The 20304-nt window shown below is 36.0% G+C and overlaps 1 protein-coding gene across 10 annotated transcripts in view; it reads right to left on the bottom strand.

Annotated features, from left to right (window-relative positions):
• Positions 1–20304, bottom strand: part of LOC135091530 (vascular endothelial growth factor receptor 2-like) — a 166232-nt gene that overhangs the window by 29466 nt on the left and 116462 nt on the right. For all 10 annotated transcript variants that reach the window (XM_063989285.1, XM_063989272.1, XM_063989292.1 and 7 more), the window contains 5 exons: positions 19746–19923; positions 19018–19281; positions 9229–9450; positions 4218–4371; positions 1298–1686 (listed from right to left, as the gene is read on the bottom strand). In XM_063989285.1, coding sequence (XP_063845355.1) covers positions 1298–1686; positions 4218–4371; positions 9229–9450; positions 19018–19281; positions 19746–19923 — 1207 coding nt within the window. The remainder of the gene's footprint in view (positions 1–1297; positions 1687–4217; positions 4372–9228; positions 9451–19017; positions 19282–19745; positions 19924–20304) is intronic.

Genomic DNA, 20304 nt, shown 5'->3' on the forward strand with positions numbered 1-20304 from the left:
ATAAAGGTTAAGAAATACTGTCCTAGAAGGTTTCTCTCTCCTCTTCATCTTTCTCACTATTAAGCCCATACACACTCACAAACATCCACAGTCCTTGTCTCAATTTGTTTCCTCATCAATCTTGATGAAACCTCCTTCCATTTCAACACATATTGCTGTACTTCTGGGCTCACAAATAAACCCTATCCTTCTCTCACTCTTCTTCTCTCTATACTTAACCTTCTTCCACTCACTCTTTCCAACTCAAATTCATTTTTCTCTTTCATCTTTTCTTTACTTATAGCAGCACAGCCAAGTTTTATTTTTCAAACATATTCCTAACTTCTCCCTTCTGCAAATACATAAATACAGTGCTAAACTTGCATCACAATAAACATCTGAAACAAGATGGTTGGCACACTTTTGTAGACACCAAAGAATCCTAATCTGTCTCAATACTTTAAATTATACCACCAACCAAGATACAAAAATAATGTCAATGTGATGCAAATAATGAATACTATATGAAACAAAAAAAATATAGCACTCAACATACCTTACAAATAATATGTAGACTACTCTTGTATAGCCAAGTGCTGTCACCACTGACAGAACAGAACAGACTTTGAGAATATTTCAGTGTGCCTGGATACTTTCAACACAGTTTACATGTGTATTTTGTACTTATAATGTTGCAAATAAAAACAAATAAATAAAAAAATACAGTTTTGAAGATATTCAGACAGTAGGCCTGGCTGTCTTAGTTCTTCATAATTCTTCATTGTGTGATTTCTATTTAATGTTACTTTCAAACTAAATAATGTGTCTCTCTCATCTACCTCCTCCAACTACATAAAATTCTTTGAAAATTTGACTTAGAAAGTGAAGCATATCCTGATCCATTTTTTCTTTGCAGAAATTTCTATACTTGGTATAATTTCTATACTCACCATTAATTTGGACCTAACAACTGTTTATGGTCCAGACATTTAAAGTATGGTGCTTATACCTCTGTGTCAGTTCTGTTCCCTGCCAGAGTACCTCTCATGGCTGAAGCATCTGTCCTTTTTAATGTTAGAGAGATACTGGTCTTGGAGAGAGAGAGAGAGAGAGAGAGAGAGAGAGAGAGAGAGAGAGAGAGAGAGAGAGAGAGAGAGAGAGAGAGAGAGAGAGAGAGAGAGAGAGAGAGAGAGAGAGAGAGAGAGAGAGAGAGAGAGAGAGAGAGAGAGAGAGAGAGAGAGAGAGAGAGAGAGAGAGAGTATAATCAACTTTTATGTATTTTCCATCTTTCTCAATGATTAAAATCTTGGTAACTCACCTGTTGGGGACAAGGGAGTGGTGAAGGACTGTCTGTTTCTCAATGGATGGCTGACTGAGCTGCCATCAGAGAGTGTAATGGAGCCAACACTCATGAGTCTTGAGGCTTTACGCTGCAAAAACTTTGAACCTGTAAAGTCCTCACTGCCTATGGATTCTCCCTTTGAATTTTCAGTTGCAGTGTTTATGTTCATACTATACAAAGGGTTATTGGCAAACTGTCCACCAGCCATTTGAGAGATGAAACTACTTGAAGGTGAAGTTGATGTGATTGAAGAAGGGACAGTCCCAGCAGAATGGACCTTTGGAGGGTCAGAGAGTACAAACTGTGTGGAAGTAGGAGCTAGGTATCCATCGTGATCAATGCCAAGTGATGGTGAGACACCTTCACTAAAAGGGAGAATAATAATTAGATTTTGTTTCAATTAAGAATGAATATTAATAATAATCAAAATATTGCATTTTGTTGCCAATAACAACCATTTCCCATTAAAGTAAAAATAATATTGACAGAACACTATGAAAGACTTATATTCAAGAAAACTCTGGAAAGAACACGTATGCAGAGATAAAAGGGAATGCAAGAAGAGAATACTGAAAAATAAAAGGAAGACATAACAAGAGGTAGAATAAAAGTAAAAGGACAGCAAATGAAGATTTTAGATGATGAACTAAGAAATGTAATGAGAAAATAAGGCCATATTGGAGAAAAAGAGGTATATATGTGAGCAACAAAGAAAATGAAGTTAAAAATGTGGATGGAGGAATGTCAAGAGAGAAAAGACTATGAATGGAAGATGGAAGAGATATTTTGAAAATATAATGAGTGTTAACAGAGAAAGTCAGGCTATTGTGATGAGTACTGGAATAACATATGGTGATAAGAGTATGAATAACAGAATACAAAAAAAAAGAGGAAGTGATGAAAGCAACTGAAAATTAGAGGATTAGAAAGGCAGCAGGTACGAATGAAATTTCATAATGAAATATGACTGTGAAACTAATAGCATAGGAGGAGGAGCAGTGTATAAAAAAAAACTGAAGTAAAGCCATTGTTATTCCAATCTGCAGAGGGAATGTATTATAAATGAATGTGGGAATTGTGATTAAAAACAATTTTACAGAGCTAGATATCCCTCATTGTAGTCCCATGGCAAGAGTTTTAGGAGTGCTATATAAGAGGCAGGAGTGCTAGATAAGAGGATGGAGGTTGAAGATGTGAAAAAAAAAAAAAAAAAATTAAAAGAAAAAAAGATGAAGTTAAGAGGAAAGAAGTTAGAATGAAAAAGAATGGGGTTGGTGTTAAAGAGAAAAGGAGGTTAGAGTTAAGAGGAAGAATGTTTGAATCTGAAGGAAGGAATTTTAATTCTCTTAAGAACAGGTGATTAGGTTAATGGAAAAATTGTGACTGAAAGGGTGCAGATCATTGAACATAGGATTAGTGAAGAACAGGAAGGATCTAGAAAGAGTTGGGGATGCATGAATCAGATTATTTTATTTGTGGTAACAGTACAAAAAATGTAAATAAAAGGAAAAATAATTTATATTCCATTCATGAGGTTTAGACTGTATATGACAGAAATGACTGGACAGCAATATAGGATGTAGCAAAAGTGCATAGAGTTGGGTAGAAGCTTACCGAAGGGAGTGAAGGTCTTTAAAAATGTGCAAAAACACATATAGGGTAAACAGAAGAATGACAAAGTTTTAAAAAACAAGAAGTGAGGTATGGATATAGTATGATGTTTTTCTGGGCCATATAAATATACAGATGGTATAAAATAAGAGATGAAAGCAAAAGTTGATGATTTAGAGTGAAAATAAATTTTAATAATGGTAAATGATTGTTGAATACAATCCTGTCTGCAGTCGATACAGTTCTGATAACAAAGTAAAAAGTGGGCTACAAAAGTTCATAAATATGCTTGATTGTGTGTACAAAAGCAGAAATTAAAGAAGAATGAAAGCAAAAAGTAAAATAATAATGTTTGAAAGAAGTAAAAGTGAACATATTGACTCTGTGGAGTAAGAGACACTGCCCAAAGGAGAGATTATGCTGAATGGAGAAATATAGGTACTAAGGTATGTAAGGTACTAAGTATCTTGTGAGTAAGCAAAGAGGACCAGGTAAGTGAAAGCTGCATGGGGGAGAAAAGGGGGTTGGATCTTTGGAACATATCATGAAAGGAAGGACTTTAAGTATAAAAAATAAATAAATAAATAAATAAATAAATAAATACAAAAAAAATGATGGAATAATAATACCAACACTCACATGTGCAAGTGAGACTTGGTTGTGGAGTGAAAGAAGGTCAAGGATCCAAGCAGATGAAATGAAGAAATGAGTACTGTAATTGAGAAATGCCAACAGTGAGCAAAGGAAAGATGGTGAAAGTAATAGAAGCATATATAATGGATTTGGTAAGCCAAATAAAGGTGAAGGAATGAAATGCAGAGTGGCTGAACATCCTAAGGTGATTTGGCCATGTGGAGAGAAGGGCAGAGTATGAGATGACAAAGTAGAAGTAAGTATGATAGATATAGCAGATGCTAGAGCATGATGAATGATGAAATGGAAGGATAAGAGTACATGAGAGAATGGGATAAAAAGAGAATAAGAGGAAATGCAAGGACAGGAATAAACAGAGACCTCTGTCACAGCTATTGCCTTGGGGAATTTCTCAGAAACAGGCAACAAATACAAATAAAGTGATGCTGTCAGAATATAGTGATTTGTATATTTGACTAAGAAAAAGTAAAAGAATATTTTACCTGAGATATAAGATAACAAAAGAAAAATGATAAACCAATTATGATTTTACAAAATAAGTAAGAATTTTGGACCTGAAAAATACATATGTACAAGATGATATGAACCATTCACCACTACTGCACTATTACAGACCATCATTACCACACACCTGAAGGTAGGTGACATGGGGGAATTTGGGATTAGGTTGGGATCAATCTTGCCAGTTTCAGGACATATCAGATTTGTAAAATTTCTGCGATGTTTTTGCATGAAGTCAAGGAGGTTACCAAAGCGGCAGTACTCAACCAGGATCCAGATCTCTCCTGTAAGAATGAATTAGGATGACACAACTATGACATACAAATATAATACATTTAAATTTGTGCTGCCAATACTCAGCATTTTCCATTCTAGAATATGAATACTGTTATGAAGGAGAATAAAAATAAGAATTCGTTAACAGCTTCAAATTATTTTGCCTGCATGCACAAATTTCAATCTTAACTGTCATGAGAATGTCCCATACACTTCAACATTCTGGAGAGAGAGAGAGAGAGAGAGAGAGAGAGAGAGAGAGAGAGAGAGAGAGAGAGAGAGAGAGAGAGAGAGAGAGAGAGAGAGAGAGAGAGAGAGAGAGAGAGAGAGAGAGAGAGAGATGAGGGAAGATGAAGAAAGAGGTATAGCAGCATTTCATAACTTCTTCTTTGTTGTTGGGTAAAGGGCCTTACATGTTCTCTTGGCTGGTTGCAGTTTGGTGGACATGGCAATATACCTTGGTGTAAAGGCAGGTGAAACACAACATCTCAAAGCAGGGCAGATGTAGGATGCACAAGTAATTATAATAAGATAATGATCTCTGCCATTGATAGTTTTCATGTAAGCAATATGGCATTCCCATGATGCCCTAAGAATGCACAATGAATAAGATCAAAGTACTCTGTAGACTGGCCCATCTTAAGACGACCAGATTAAGTTTCACAATCATATATCACATTATATGTATCAGGGAGATCAATGTCACTAACCAGTGAGGTTAATGTGCAAGGATGCAACTGTCAGTGTGTAACTAAATCATAACTGTATGGAAAAAGGCTGGTAGTAGATCCACTTTTCTACAGAACAGTAGGCTAGCCCACTCCCACCTTGATAATACACCCAATGGGGTGGAACTGACATGAGGGGAGCACTGCATCCACCACCAGTGTGTTCTTAGTCTCTCTTCTATTGATTTTAGATCAGGGATTGTGCTTTTTTTTTTAACAAATTTTTAGTGTCAGGACTCAGTTCAGCATAAGATTAAATTTGTTTAAAGCTTTTAACCAACAAAAAGTTCAAGACTGCTGGGTACATGAAGAATAATAAAGTTGAAGACTTGTTCACCATGTTGTTCATTGACAGCCAAAACTGGTGGTTAACATCAAAACCATAAGTACAGAGAATTCAATGAGAGATGTGAATAAAAGTATTCTCCATTTTGGAAATCAGTTTAAACATTTTCCATAGTCAGAGGAGTTATGTGCAAGATGTAAACCAGGTATATTTATAAACCCCTTCAGTACCAATGGTGTACCATAGTACTTCCTATAAAATTTTGGCTAAAGAACCAATGAAGTACATGTGTACGTCAGTGCTTATAGACGATACAAAGGACTTCACTTTAATGGTTCGTATGATTCTTATGAAGTAGTGACAAACTGACTACTTGGTACTTTGTGTTTCAAGGACAATGGGGACATTGGCCTTGGGTGGTGATGACACAAAGCCTGGGGGTGGGAGGGGGAAGGGGGGAGTGTGTGATTGACATGTATGGCATCATGGCATCTTTTTCTGTCTGGGACTGATTCTGATTGCGATATGACTCATGAAAGTGACTTAGAAGAGTCAGATGATAATGAAACTCAAGCAGAAGGCTTCATAAATGACTTGGATGAAGAATATTTGGCAGAGAATGACAGTGTGGAGAGCAGTGACAAGGAAAATGAGACTGATGCGAATGATGACAATGAACCACACAGTCCTCACACTCCACACACCACTAAACTCCTTTACACTCATGGCTGATCTCTTTGCTGATCATCGTCTTGGCACTGTTCCTGCCCTAATTGAGAATATTCTGGTGTTCATCCTGATGAACCAAGGAATAACATAAGTGCTTTGGACAGCTTCAGCTATTCACATCAGACAAGGTGGTAGAATCACTGTGCTTACGGACAAACTGCTGTGCAACCAAGTTTTTCATGGACAACCTGACAAAAGATCCCAACAAGTTTATGGGAAAGAAGTGGCCTGATGTCATGAGGGATGACATGAATGTCTTATGTCTGCAGTTACTGATAGGAGTCAAAAAGCTGCCTAAGATATCAGACTATTGGAGCATCTCTGTGCTCTGACAAGACTCCCCTGTGTTTACGGCTGCTGTATTAAGTAGGAGCAGATTTTCACAGATCTAATGTTTACTCATTACTCACATCCTGATGACTACAGGAAAGAAGACTAACTGACCAGACTTTCATCATTCTTTAATATGCTGTGGAAAAAAAAGCACCAAGTACCTCTCCGCTGGGGAGAATTTTGCTATTGATGAGTCTTATTCTCTACAATGGATGGCTTTTTTTTTGCCAGTATATAAAAACAAAAAAGGAAGCAGTTTGGCCTCAAGTATTTTAGTCTTTGCCCCAGCTCCCCCAAGGCCAAAGGTTATACCTAGAACTTCTGACAGCATGGCAATTGTCTTTATGATGATATGTTGGATATTCCTGAGTTATCAGTCTTATCCAAGTCTGAAAAAGTGCCAGTATATTTGATGCTGGACCTTCTGAATAAAGGACACCATGTAATACTTGACAACTGGTACTCTTCACTTCATCTCGCTCAGTTTTCACTGGAGTGGGGTGCACTAACCATAGGAACAATACAGCCAAACAGAGGAATCCCTTATTATGAAAATGAATCTCTAAGCAGAAGCCAAACACTATGCTCCAAGAAAGATGAAATTCTCCTAATAAAATTCAGAGATACCAATTATGTGCATGTCATCACAGCAAAGTATGAGGCAGGGTTTGTAGAGAGGATTCATTTCCTGAAGGGAGGAAAGAAGGAATTCATCAAGAAGCCATCACCAATTCAGATACAATGAACAAATAGGGACAGTGGATTTGGTTGATCAGCTGTTGGAGCTAACTGATCCAATACAAAAAACATATGTATGGTTAAAAAAATTAGGACTGCATGTGATTTAAAAAATGTTGCTCAATGCTCAAACCATCTACTATAATCTCCATCCACAGAGAAACTGGATGGAGTATGGAGAATTTATGAAGCTGGTGGTCCATCAATTCCTGACTCGCTGCTCACCTGGATACAAGAAGATGTATTCAGAGAGGAAGAACGACCTGATTGTCAAAAGGAAGAAGTTGCAGAGTCAAGTGGAAGTGACAAGTGGCATGGAATGATTCCTATACCCCCACTGAAAAAAAAGTCTGACCACAGAAATGATGCAGGATGTGCTACAATGATAAGAAGACCAAAATGGTACAAAAATACTGCCCTGCCTGCCCTGGCTAGCTTGGACTGTGTTTTGAGGAACACTTTAGGACATGGCACTCCCAGTAAAACATATGGTGGTCAAGGTGCAGCTGCCTTGGAGTGCACCTTCCCTACCTCACATCCTCTCACCAATTTTGGATCTACTGTGAAGCAACTGAACACCAATGGATCTCTAACAGATTACAAGGTAAATAAAAATTTTTCTTATGTTCAATATATCGTTTTTCTGTAATTAAATTGAAACACTTACCATCTTGTGTCTGCTATTCTGCATAGGAAATCATATGCAATAACTTTTGATTTAAACAGTATACATCTCATGAACAAAAACTATTACATGTGAAAAAAAGATACATAAATGGATAAATATGGGTGTAAAGATAAACTACCCCCATGAGATTAGGAGAAGTGTGTGAGAGACTTGGGAGTTGGGAGTTGGTACACAAAGGGATCATGGAGTCGGTAATGAAGGGGTCAAGAATAGCAATGAAATTTTGAGATTCAACAGCATGGGCAGGATAGAAGGTATTCAATAAAGTATGTAGATGCAACAGCCAGCTTTGGTTTGCAAATGAAGATAGAAGTAGAAGAAATCAGAAAAAGGACTCCTGTCAGCAGCCTCAGAAACCTGGATATTAGCAGGGAAAAATATGTGACTAAGAGGAATTCAGGTAATATTCCACAAATTAAAAACTACACCAAAGGCTGACAATGTTGCAGAAATTAAGGCAGAGAGTTGGAGGAGGCTTCAGAACACCTTGTGTTGTTGCCAAGGGGGCAGTCTTAAGATATTTCTATTTCCCTCCGCAGATGGAGAAAACTAAGCCAAGTCTTAGTTTTACTATGCTGAAATTCTTGATTCTATATCTGTAGAAAAATACATAGTAAAGTGTGAAGGATTAAGACAGCACGCTACAGCTGCTCACTTGTTACTGAGACACAGAAATGATGCAGGATGTGCTACAATGATAAGAAGACCAAAATGGTACAAAAATACTGTCCTGCCTGCCCTGGCTAGCTTGGACTATGATTTGAGGAACACAGACAGAGACAGACAGAGGGGTGACAATGATAAAAATCAGTGCATTACACATCAGTCTGTTATCAATTGCTTGAGATTCCAAAGAGGGAATCAAATGCATGAGACAATATAAATACATTTGTGTGAGTCATAACTTTAGTTTTATACATTCTTATAATGTTTAAAAATTTAAAATTAACTGGAGTGAACACTGCAAATGTTAAAATGATAACAATAAACTGGTTGCACCTAAATGGATTTCTAAATACTGAGGCTTCAATGATGGAAATCACTGCTAACCATTTTTGAGAATTTTGATCAGATAGCAAAAGCTTTTCCCACAGCATACCACTTGAGAGATAATACATCCTATAAAACAGAAATATGAAATATCCTAGAATATTTCAGTCCTCCCTTCACCAAAGATACTTTTTATTACCCCAGGCCAATGCCCCCTTTTATATAATAATAATAATAATAATAATAATAATAATAATAAAAATAATAATAATAATAATAATAATAATAATAATAATAATAATAATAATAATAATAATAATAATAATAATAAATAAATAAATAAATAAATAAATAAATAAATAAATAATCCCACCTGCAGAAAATAGCTCAGTGTTGGCTCCCAGCAGATTGACTATGTTGAGATGTGCCCCCAGATGCATCATTATCTTGAGCTCCGAAATAATGGCATCAATTTGTAAGGCATTTACATCATTTTTACACATCTTGATGGCAACAGTGGTGGTGGCTGGGCCCTGTAGACCTGTAACACTTGCCTTTATCACTCGACCAAAGGCACCTGAGCCCAGTTGCTTCCCTGGAGAGCCAAATTAGAAACCATGATTCAAAATGACACTGGATAAATCACATAAACAAACATGGGAAGAAAGACTTGGAAAATGTCTATTAGAGAAGAAAAAAAAAAAAAGATAAGCTACTTGTTTTAGTGGACTTAAGAATGAAGTGATGTTTGAGTAAGATTAATAAGAATATTTGAAATAGACTGAGAAATGACAGAGGCAAGGACACTATGAACATCACATGAAGAAAAAACTCAACAAATGAGTATGGAGAAAAGAACATGCTAATGTATCTCAGACTCTATGTCACAATTAGGTGTACACACACACACACACACACATACAATGTGAATGACATAAATGAAGAAATAGATGGTTATATGAACTTATTTGCAGATTATGCTAAGCTGATGAAAAGGGTAGAAAATGCAAATGACTGGATGGTACTGCAAGATAAATAGATGGAGTAAATCTTGGCAAATGGAATTCAATTTAAGTAAATGTAATGTAATGGAGTTTGGTAAGAGTAAGAAAAGAATACGATATCATTATGAGATGGATGGTGTGAAGTTACAAAAATCAAAAGAGGAAGTGGATTTGGTAGTAATATTTACTGAAAATCTGACTCCGGACAGACACATTGATAAAATTACTGGAGAGACAATGAATTTGTTAAAAAGAATAAGAATAGCATTCTCATATTTAGATGAAGGAATTATAAAAAAAGTTGTTGATTTTCATGATAAGACCAAGATTGGAATATGTGGCAGTGCTGTGGTCTCCTCATATAAAGAGGAATATTAAAAAATGGTTCTGGAGTTGAGTAAGTCGACCCATGAAGAGAGATTAAGAATGTTGGAAATTCCTACCCTTGAAAATAGGAGAGAGAGAAAGAGGGGATTTAATAAATATCTATAGAATGACAAATGGTATGGAAAATGTGGACAAAGAATGTTTTATAAATTTAGATACACAGAGTACAAAGGGACACAGTAAGAAGTTGAAGAACGTTAACGGTAGAAGAGACATTAAGAAGTATCACAGAAGTGTAAACAAATGGAATGAACTCAGTGAAGATGTTATCAATGCAGTAACTGTCCATGCTTTTAAGACCAAACTGGATAGATATAGAGACAGGATACTATGAGATTACTCCCCTCCTGTAAACCACAACTAGGTAAATACACACACACAAACACAAACACAAACACACACACACACACACACACACACACACACATACATGATCTACATAAAAAAAACTAACGTTATATGAAAAGAAATCAATGGAACAGGAAGGCAAAGTGGAAGAGTTAAACGTAAAACAGGAAAATTGGAAGAAAGAACAAGAGGAAGAAAAGATTGATTTTAGGAAAATTGTGGAGGAACAAACCAAGGCAAACGACATAAAGCTAACAGAAAAAGCTGTTCAAGTTATAAAACAGAAAGAAAACTTGGTAAGAGACACTGTGGATGAGAAAAACTGTTGTGGTATTCAGCCTGAAGGAAGAGTGTACACTTCAGAGGACTGAAAGAGAAAAGAAGGAAAAGAGATGTGTGGAAAAATTAGTGGAGACATTACAAAAAGAAAAAGAGCTGACTCGAGAGATCAAAGAAACTAAAAGATTGGGTAGATATGTTGAAGATGGACAGTGTCCTATGAAAATAAGGTTTAGGTCACAAGTGGCAGCTGAAGAAACACTGAGTAAATCCTGGAAACTGGCCAAGGTGGAAGAATACAAACAAGTGTGGATATTAAAAAAAAGATAGAACCAAAGAAGAACGAGATACTATAAATGAACTAAGAAAAGAAGCAAATGAAAAAAAAACCAGGAAACTATCAGAGATGGAAAAAAGACAGTTCTTTAGAAGGGTCATGGACATGAGGTTGAGAAAATGGTACAGGAAGGAAGTAAATGCAGAAAGGAAAGACTAAAAGTAGCCTACACGAACATAAACGGACTAATGTTGGCAGTGTTGGAACTAGAAGACTATTTAAAAGAGGAAAAACCAGACATCATGGGAATCATTGAAACTAAATTGGCAAGTGAAGGGGATATATTAAATATTGGTGAAGGAAAATACAACCTCTGGAAGAGAAATAGAAAGAATAAATGGGGAGGAGGTGTGATGCTTCTAGTCAGGAAGGATTTATTGGTGGAATCTGTCACGCATGGGGTGGAGGAGGCATAAGTATTGAAAATAAGCTTAAGACAGAATATGGGAAGATACCGTAATGTTGCAGTGACTTATGTTCCAATATATAATGATGAATATAAGAAAATGCTTGAGGACACAAGGACATGTTTGGCAGAGCTGCTTGAGGAAAATGATGATATACTCATGATGGGGGACTTTAACTTTAAAGAGGTATCTTGGGAAAATTGGACCACAGAAGGCATTGAGTCATCATGGGGGAACAAGCTACTAAACCTGGCTATTGAAAATTTCCTGACACAATGGGTTACAGATGACACACGATTTAGGGGAAATGAAGCACCTTCAAGCTCGATCTAATTTTCACCAAGGAACAAGAAACAGAAGACCTTAAATGCATAAAGCCAATAGGAAAAAGTTATCATGTGCTGATTCAGCTCACAGTTATGGTTAATAACTTCAGTATAAGAAAAGAGGACCACAGAAGAGAATGGCTAAACTACAGCAAGACTAACTTTGGACAACTTGGGAAGTATTTCAGCAAAGTGAACTGGAACATAGTTATTCAAAAGGAGGACATAGAGGAAAAGTGGACAGCTTTCCTGGACATTTATAATGAAGGAGTAGAGAAATGGGTACCCAAAAGATCAACAAAGAACTTTTTCAAAAAGGATTGGTACAACAGATGTGCAACAGCTAGACTGGAGAGAGAAAAAGCATGGAACAAGTGGAAGAAAAACAAGAGACGACCTGTGAAACAATTATATAAGGAAGAGGAACGGATATGTCAAAACTCGAAGAGATGAGAAAAATAATTTTGAAAAGAATGTTGTGGAGAAATGTAAAGACCAACCAAAATTATTTTATAAATTCATCAATGGAAAATTAAAGAGTAAAGATGAAATAAGTATGGTAAAAGCTGGAGAGGAGACAGTGGAAGACCCAAGAGAAGTGGCTGAAGTGTTAAGCAGATATTCCACTCTGTGCTTACTAAGGAAAATTATTTCAGAGGTGAGAGGACAGTGTTGGAAAAGGGACCAACCTAAAGGAGATTAAAACATCAGTAGAAGAAGTAAAGAATATGTTGGAAGACCTGGATGTAAGGAAAGCAATGGGTCCTGATGGTGTATCGAGTTGGATTTTAAAAGAGTGTAGCTCACAATTAGTCTCAACGCTGCACAATATAATTAGCACCACCCTGGTAAAAGGTAGAGTACCCATAGATTGGAAACGGGCGGATATTGCCCCAATTCACAAGACTGGAAGTAAAGAGGATCCATTGAATTATAGACCTGTATTGCTCACAAATGTGGAAGTGAAGATTTGTGAAAAGATCATCAAGAACAGATGGGTTAAGTACCTAGAAGACAACAAGGTGATAACAGAGAAACAGTTTGGTTTCAGAAAAGGAAGACCTTGTGTTACGAATCTGATAAGTTTCTACTCAAGGGTAATAGATATAGTGCATGAGAGAGATGGATGGGCTGACTGCATATACTTAGATCTGAGGAAAACATTTGATAAAGTTCCGCACAGAAGACTAATATGGATATTGGAAAAAATTGAGGACTCGGTGGATCACTGTTAAAGTGGATGATTGACTCTTTTGACAAACAGAGAAATGAAGACAGTAATTAAAGGCAGCAGGTCGAGCTGGAGAATGGTAATAAGTGGAATCCCGCAAGGTTCGGTACTTGCACCTATTATGTTCACAGTTTATGTAAATGATATGACAGAAGGTGTAGAAAGTTACATGAACCTTTCTGCTGATGACGCTAAGATTATGAGGAAAGTAACAAATGAAGAGGACTGCAATACTTTAAATCAGGACTTAAGATTAATGAATGGTCATTGAGCTGGAACATGGAGTTTAATGCTAAAAAATGTAGTGTGATGAGGTTTGGAAAAAGTGCAAGAAGACCAGCTGGCAACTATTACTTAGAGAATGAGAAAATCTCTATAAGATCAGAAGAAAAAGACCTAGGAGTAATTATTACTGATAATTTGTCATTTGGGAAGCACATAAACAAAATTATAGGAGAAACATATAATCTGCTGAGAAACATCAAGATAGCATTCTCCTATATTGATGAAGATATGATAAAAAAACTGATAACAATGATGATACATCCGAGACTGGAGTACGCAGCATTAGTGTGGTCACCAAGTTTGAAAAAGGATACAAGAAAGTTAGAAAGAATCCAGAGAGCTGCAACTAAAATCCCAGCAAGCTTAAGAGAGTATAGTTATGAGGAAAGGTTGAAGAGATTTGGCCTGACTACACTAGAAAAAAGGAGGGGAAGAGGTGATTTCATAGCAATATATAGAATATTGGAAGGAATGGAAAAGTTGGACAGAGAAGACCTCATGATACCAGATATGAGAGACACAAGAGGACATGGGAGGAAATTGAAAAGGAGTGTTTGCAGAAGAGACATCCAAGAAAAATAGCTTCCCTCACAGAAGTATAACAGTGTGGAATTTTAAGGATGAGGACTTTAGTGTAGCTCATACAAATAAACAAATGTGGAAAATTGAAGAAGAAAATGTGAAAATATGAGAAATACATAACTTAGCAGCAATAATAAAGATGAGGAAGGAAAAGAGAGGTGGGTGATGACAATGTAAAAAAAGATATCCAGCAATATAATAGAGATGAAGAGGGAGATGGAAAAGAGAAAAAAAGAAAACAAGGAACTGAGAGAAAAGTTGACAAAAATAGTGGACTTAAATGAGAAGTACTGTGGAGGAGAGAGAGAGAGAGAGAGAGAGAGAGAGAGAGAGAGAGAGAGAGAGAGAGAGAGAGAGAGAGAGAGAGAGAGAGAGAGAGAGAGAGAGAGAGAGAGAGAGAGAGAGAAAAAAACTCTAGGGAGAGAATGAGGAGTTAAAGAGTTTTACTACAGAGAGAGATTAAGGGTGGAAAAGTAAAAGAGTTAGTGACAGAGGAAGTCAAATGTTGGAAAGAAAAGAGAGAACAACAAAAGATGGATATGGAGGAGATAATATGGCAACAACAACAACAGGAACACAATAAAGACATGGAAAAGTGATTAAAATAATAAAGCAAAAAAAAAAATCTTGTGAGAAACATGGTACAGAGAAAGATGTGTATGGTGGTATTTGGGGTCAAGGAGAACCTACCCATGAAAAAAGCTAGTGAGAAAGAAGAAGCAAAAAGGGCTAAGAAAATTATAGCAGAAGTGGCAGGGGAAGGAGAGGAGATAGTTAAACAAATTGAAGAGGTTTACAGGATTGGAAAGGACAATGAAAATGGAACAAGACAGAAGAAAATAAGATTCATGTCACAAACAGCAATGGAATATGTCTTACAAAGAACAGGAAGATTGGCAAAAGTAGAAGGAATGAGGGAATATGGACAAAAAGACATGAACAAAGAAGAGGGAAGTAAACTGAGAGAGTTGAGAGTAGAGCCCCAGTCAAAAAACAAGGGCAGAACACAGAAACAAACGAGGAGATTAATTTGGAAAGTTGTGGTCATGAAAGTGAGGAAATGGTGGCACAAAGATGCCATGGAAGATCACCAAGTGGAAGCTTAAAAATTATGTATGCAAATATAGATGGTTTGGTGTTGAGCCCATTGGAACTTAAAGACTGCCTTAAGAACAATAAACCAGATGTGGTATGTTTAACAGCAAACAAATCAAAAGGAAATAAAGATGAGATTTGCAAAAGAAGGATATAGCACATGGAGGAGAGACAGAAAAGGAAAAGGGAGAAGTGATGATATTGGTAAAAGAGGATATTGTTGTTGAGGAAGTGGAATATGGTGATGGAATGGTGGAAACTTTGGGTGTTGTGATTAAGATCAAAGGAAGTGAAAAAAGTAAAGTTATTGTGATTTACATAAAACCAAAAACTAATGCATGGGAGACCAACAGATATAAAATTATGCAATTAGAAGCAAGAAATAGCACAGAGGAAATGATAAGTAGAAATAACAAAGTGCTCTTAGTTGGTGACTTCAACACTAAAGGAATTAACTGGGAGGAGATGGAAGTGAAAGAAGATGTCGGGTTGTGGAGCAAAGAACTTATGCATACTATGACGGTGAATATGATAAGATGCAGAGGAGAAGAAGAACCATCACAGTTGGACTTAGTATTTATGAAAATCCCAGAAAGTAGACCAAGTATACATTGTCTGAGTCCAATGTGAAGTGATCATGCAACAACAGAAATGGTACAACAGGAGGAAACAGTATTGCACAGGAATGAACAATTTAGAAATGGAAGACAGAACTGTGCTAAGGCAAACTTTGCAGAGCTTAATAAATTTTATGGAAAAATGAACTGGAAAGAGCTATTTGAAGGTAAAGTAGTGCAAGAAAAATATGAGATATTTTTGGGCAAGTATAGAGGTAGTGCAACAATTTGTACCAAGTTATAAAGTGAAAATCAGGAAGCATGAATGGTATAATGCCAGGTGTGTAGGAATAAAAAAAAAGAAAAAGGACAGGACATGGAGGAAAATGATGAGAAAACTGAACAGAAATACAGTGGAACCTCGGCTATCAAACAATCAATTCGGTTTTCAAACAAAATTTCTAAGTCACAACTGCTTCAGTTGCCATGCCATGATTCAGTTCTTAAACAAAGTTACTTGATTTCAAATACTACAACAAAAGTTGCCATTTATTACCACTTTATAGTTTCTATAAATATTTCCTTTGTCTTTATATATTTGAAGGAAAGACACAGTGGGTAAGACAGTATTTCAATCTTTGAAATAAGCTAAGTGTGATCCTATTGAAGAACTTTGATGTAAGCAAACAAGGTTCAGTGTTCAGGAGTAATCCTGAGCCTCTTGTGGCTCTTTCTATGACCCAATGCCATCACTACTACACAACTGCATTTTCCCCGTAGCAAGATATCTATGTGTTATACGAGTAATCACCATATTGGCAGTGAGTGGGTTGCTCCTCTCTACGTCACTCTATAAGGCTTCCCTTACTTGACTGGTGACAGAAAGAATGCCTGCATGGTCTAAACAATATATTTTCATGAGTTCTGTGTCACTAAGTTCATTCAATACATCCTTTCTGGATAAAAACTTGTAAGCTGGAGATGTTGTGGAGCAGCCATCTGAGCAGTGGGAGCATTGGTCATTACTTGCTAAGACATGGTGGAAAGATGTCCGAGAAAGGATTAATCTGTTTTACATCAATTACTGTGGGGAAAATAGCTTCAGTTTTTTAATGTTTTGGATTTCAAATGGCATTCAGGAATTAATTAAGTTTGAAAACCAAGGTTCCACTGTACTAGGAAAGAGTACAGAAAGGCAAGGAATGAATATGGTATAAAACTAGAAGAAAGGAATTTTGAAAGTGACATAGTAAGAAAATGCAAGGAAGAGCCCAAACTCTTCTATAGATATGTAAATGGAAAAATGAGACATGGGGATAACATAAACAAGTTAAAAAGAGAAGGAAGAATTTATCAAATTACTGAGGAGATGAGTGAAACAATGAATTTGAGTTTTTAATCTGTGTTTACAAAGGAAACTGATTTTGTGGCACTGAAAGTATCATCACAGAATGAAGGAATACAGGAGATACGAGTAAAGAGACAAGAAATAAAGAAACTGCTGAAAGCACTGGATGTTAGAAAAGCAATGGGATCAGATCAAGTAAATGGATGGATATTAAAAGAAAGCAGAGAACAAATGGAGGAATCCATATTGGATATAAAACAGGTCGTTGAAAGAAGGAAAAGTACCAAGGGAATGGAAAAGAGCTAACATAGTCCTAATATACATACGGGTAAATATTATGGAACCATTAAATTATAGACCAGTGTCACTAACAAGTATTGTAAGTAAGCTTTGTGAAATAGTAATTAAAGATAGATGAGTGGAACATCTACAAGATGAAAAGATAATTACATAAAAAAAAACAATTTGGATTCAGGAAAGGGAGATCCTGTGTCACAAACCTACTGAGCTTTTATACATGAGTAATAGATGGAGTGCAAGAGAGGGATGGATGAGTTGGTGCAGTATACCTGGATCTCAAAAAAATATTTGAGTTACAAAAGGATATTGACAAGATACATGCATGGAACCAAAGATGGAAACTAGAATTTAATGCCAGAAAATGCCATGTGATGGAAATAGGAAAAAGTAAAAAGAGACCTTCATGGAATTACAAAATGGAAGGAGAAATCATAACGAAAAGTAATGAAAAAAGATCTAGGAGTAATGATTCAAGACACATCATCACCTGAAAGACACACAAACAGGATATTTGGCTCTACATACAGCTTGTCAACAAATATCAGAGTACCATTTAACTATTTAGATAAAGAAATTATGAAGAGAATTATAACAAGCATGATTCATCCTAAATTGGAATATACAACAGTAGTTTGGGTTCTACATAGAAAAAAAGATATATTGAAACTGGAAAGAGTACAGAGGATAGTGACAAAGATGGTACCAGAATTGAAAGACTTAAGCTATGAAGAAAGACTTGAAGAGATGGGATTACCAACACTACGAGAGAACAGAAAGAGGAGATCTGATAACAATATACAAATTAGTAAATAATAAAGAAAGAATAGACAGAAATTACTTGATACCATGGATGGAGGAGGGAGAGAGACAGATGAAGGGGCATGGGAAGAAAAAGAAGAGTGGATGTTCAAGAGACATCAAGAAATACAGCTTCCTGTATCAAACTATTGAAATCTGGAATGACTTGAAAGAAGAGGTGGTTGTGGCAAACAATGTACACATGTTTAAAGAGAAACTGGATAAATATGGTTATGGAAACAGGGCAAAATGAGCTTTAACTCTTGCCCTGTACAATATAACTAGGTAAATATACACACACACATTAGATGGAAAAATATTTGAAAGGAAGAGAAATGAGAATACTGGTAAATTTTTTTTTTTAAATCAGAATGAAGAGGGTAGAATGCAGAGTGCAGAGTACTATAGGGATCAATTTTGGCACCAATACTTTTCTTGATTAATATTAAAGATATGCCATCAGGAATAAAAAATTACAAATGTCTGTTTGGAAATTATGCAAAAACTGGTAAGAGATAAGGGATGTCACAATGACTGAAATCCTACATAATTACTTGAATAAGTTTTATGACCTAGGCAAGAGATGGGAAATAGAATTCAATGTACAGAGGCATAATGTAATGGAAAAGAGAATGAGTGAAAAGATCTAAATGAACACACAATGTGGGAAAGAAGGAAATAATAAAGGTGCATAAAAAAAAACCCGGAAAAGATAAACAGTCTGCAAACAGAAAGGATAAAAGATATTTGGAGACACATACAGAATGTTAAGTAATACTGGAGACTGCCAGGCAGCCTTTCTTGTATTTAGATACTTGATAAAACCAATAATGCCATTATGCCCACAAAATCTAATAACCTAAAGAAATGTGTCCTACCAAAGGTGATGTTTGCACGGGGTACTTCCCACTTCTTTTTATTGTAAGGCAACATCTCTGCTTGCTTATCAGCTGTGGAGGTGAGATTCAGTGATTCAATATTGCCCTTTTCAAAGAATTCTTTTGCATGCCTTCTAAAGGGTTTATTTTTCTTCTTCTCCTTCCTTACTCGATGTATGAGGCATCCAGTCACAATACCAAGGATGGCTAAGCCCACTAGCAATACAATCAGAATCAGCTTGCCGATTTTGCTCAAACCTGGAACTGTGAACAAAATTTCCATCATAATTTCAAAGTAATTGTACCTGAGGAGAGAAAATTATTTTAAGGGAATTATAATTTTTTTTACCATACTAACATGATTTACTAAAACTTTTCAGATAACAGAGAACATGGTTCTTCTTTCAATCATAACTATGACATTAAAGTAAATGATGAAATAAATTAATGTAGTCATGAATATATCTATTGAATATAGAAAATTGGTTCTACTAGTCCAAAATAAAGTTAATGGGCACAGTTAAAGAAAAAAAGTTTAGACTTGATAACTGCTAACATCTAACTCTAAACCCTTTTTGATAATGCTAGAAAGATATGCCTATAACAACTTTGTTTTTAGTTCTAAAATCTGGTACTGAAATTTTAATATGTTGCTGCTTAAATTTCAGTTCAAATGCAAGGTTCAGTTAGTGATGAGGAAGTAAAGAGAGTTTGGCATCTGAACTCACATGGTTTTGCCAGAGTAAGGGACCTTCTTTCTTCATTCAAGCGGTTTTTAGCAATGCAGGTGTACAATCCTGTATGTTTCTCCCTCACATGTTTAAATTTCAGTTCCTTCCCATCAGAGCTAAAGTTCATTACCTTCTTATCAAAGACCTCTGAATTCTTGGTAAGATCCATGTTGTCCTGTGTTGGTCAGAGGGTAATCAGATGTTTACTCTTTAGAAAATACAATTAATCATAACTATACATACTAATGTGGGAAAGGAAAGGTGAAAACTTAGCTGACTGTCTTTTGGTTATTATAGTTCAAGTAATGAAAAGCAAGTCTGCAACAAACTCTGAGATATGACTTTACTACTATTTTCATTAACCCATCCATCACTCAAACAATGTGATTCCAAATCTTTATGCATTCAAGAAACACCTGAAAAATTTTTCATATCCCGTGGAATTCCTGTCTTCTGTATCGTATACTTTGTAGTATATATACAAGGTGTTCACAAAGTCTCTTTACAGTTCAATAAATTCATTACAAAAGCAAATGAATAGATAAATCTGTGGAAA

This window comes from Scylla paramamosain, chromosome 3 (assembly GCF_035594125.1).
Source record: "Scylla paramamosain isolate STU-SP2022 chromosome 3, ASM3559412v1, whole genome shotgun sequence".
NCBI lineage: Eukaryota > Metazoa > Arthropoda > Malacostraca > Decapoda > Portunidae > Scylla > Scylla paramamosain.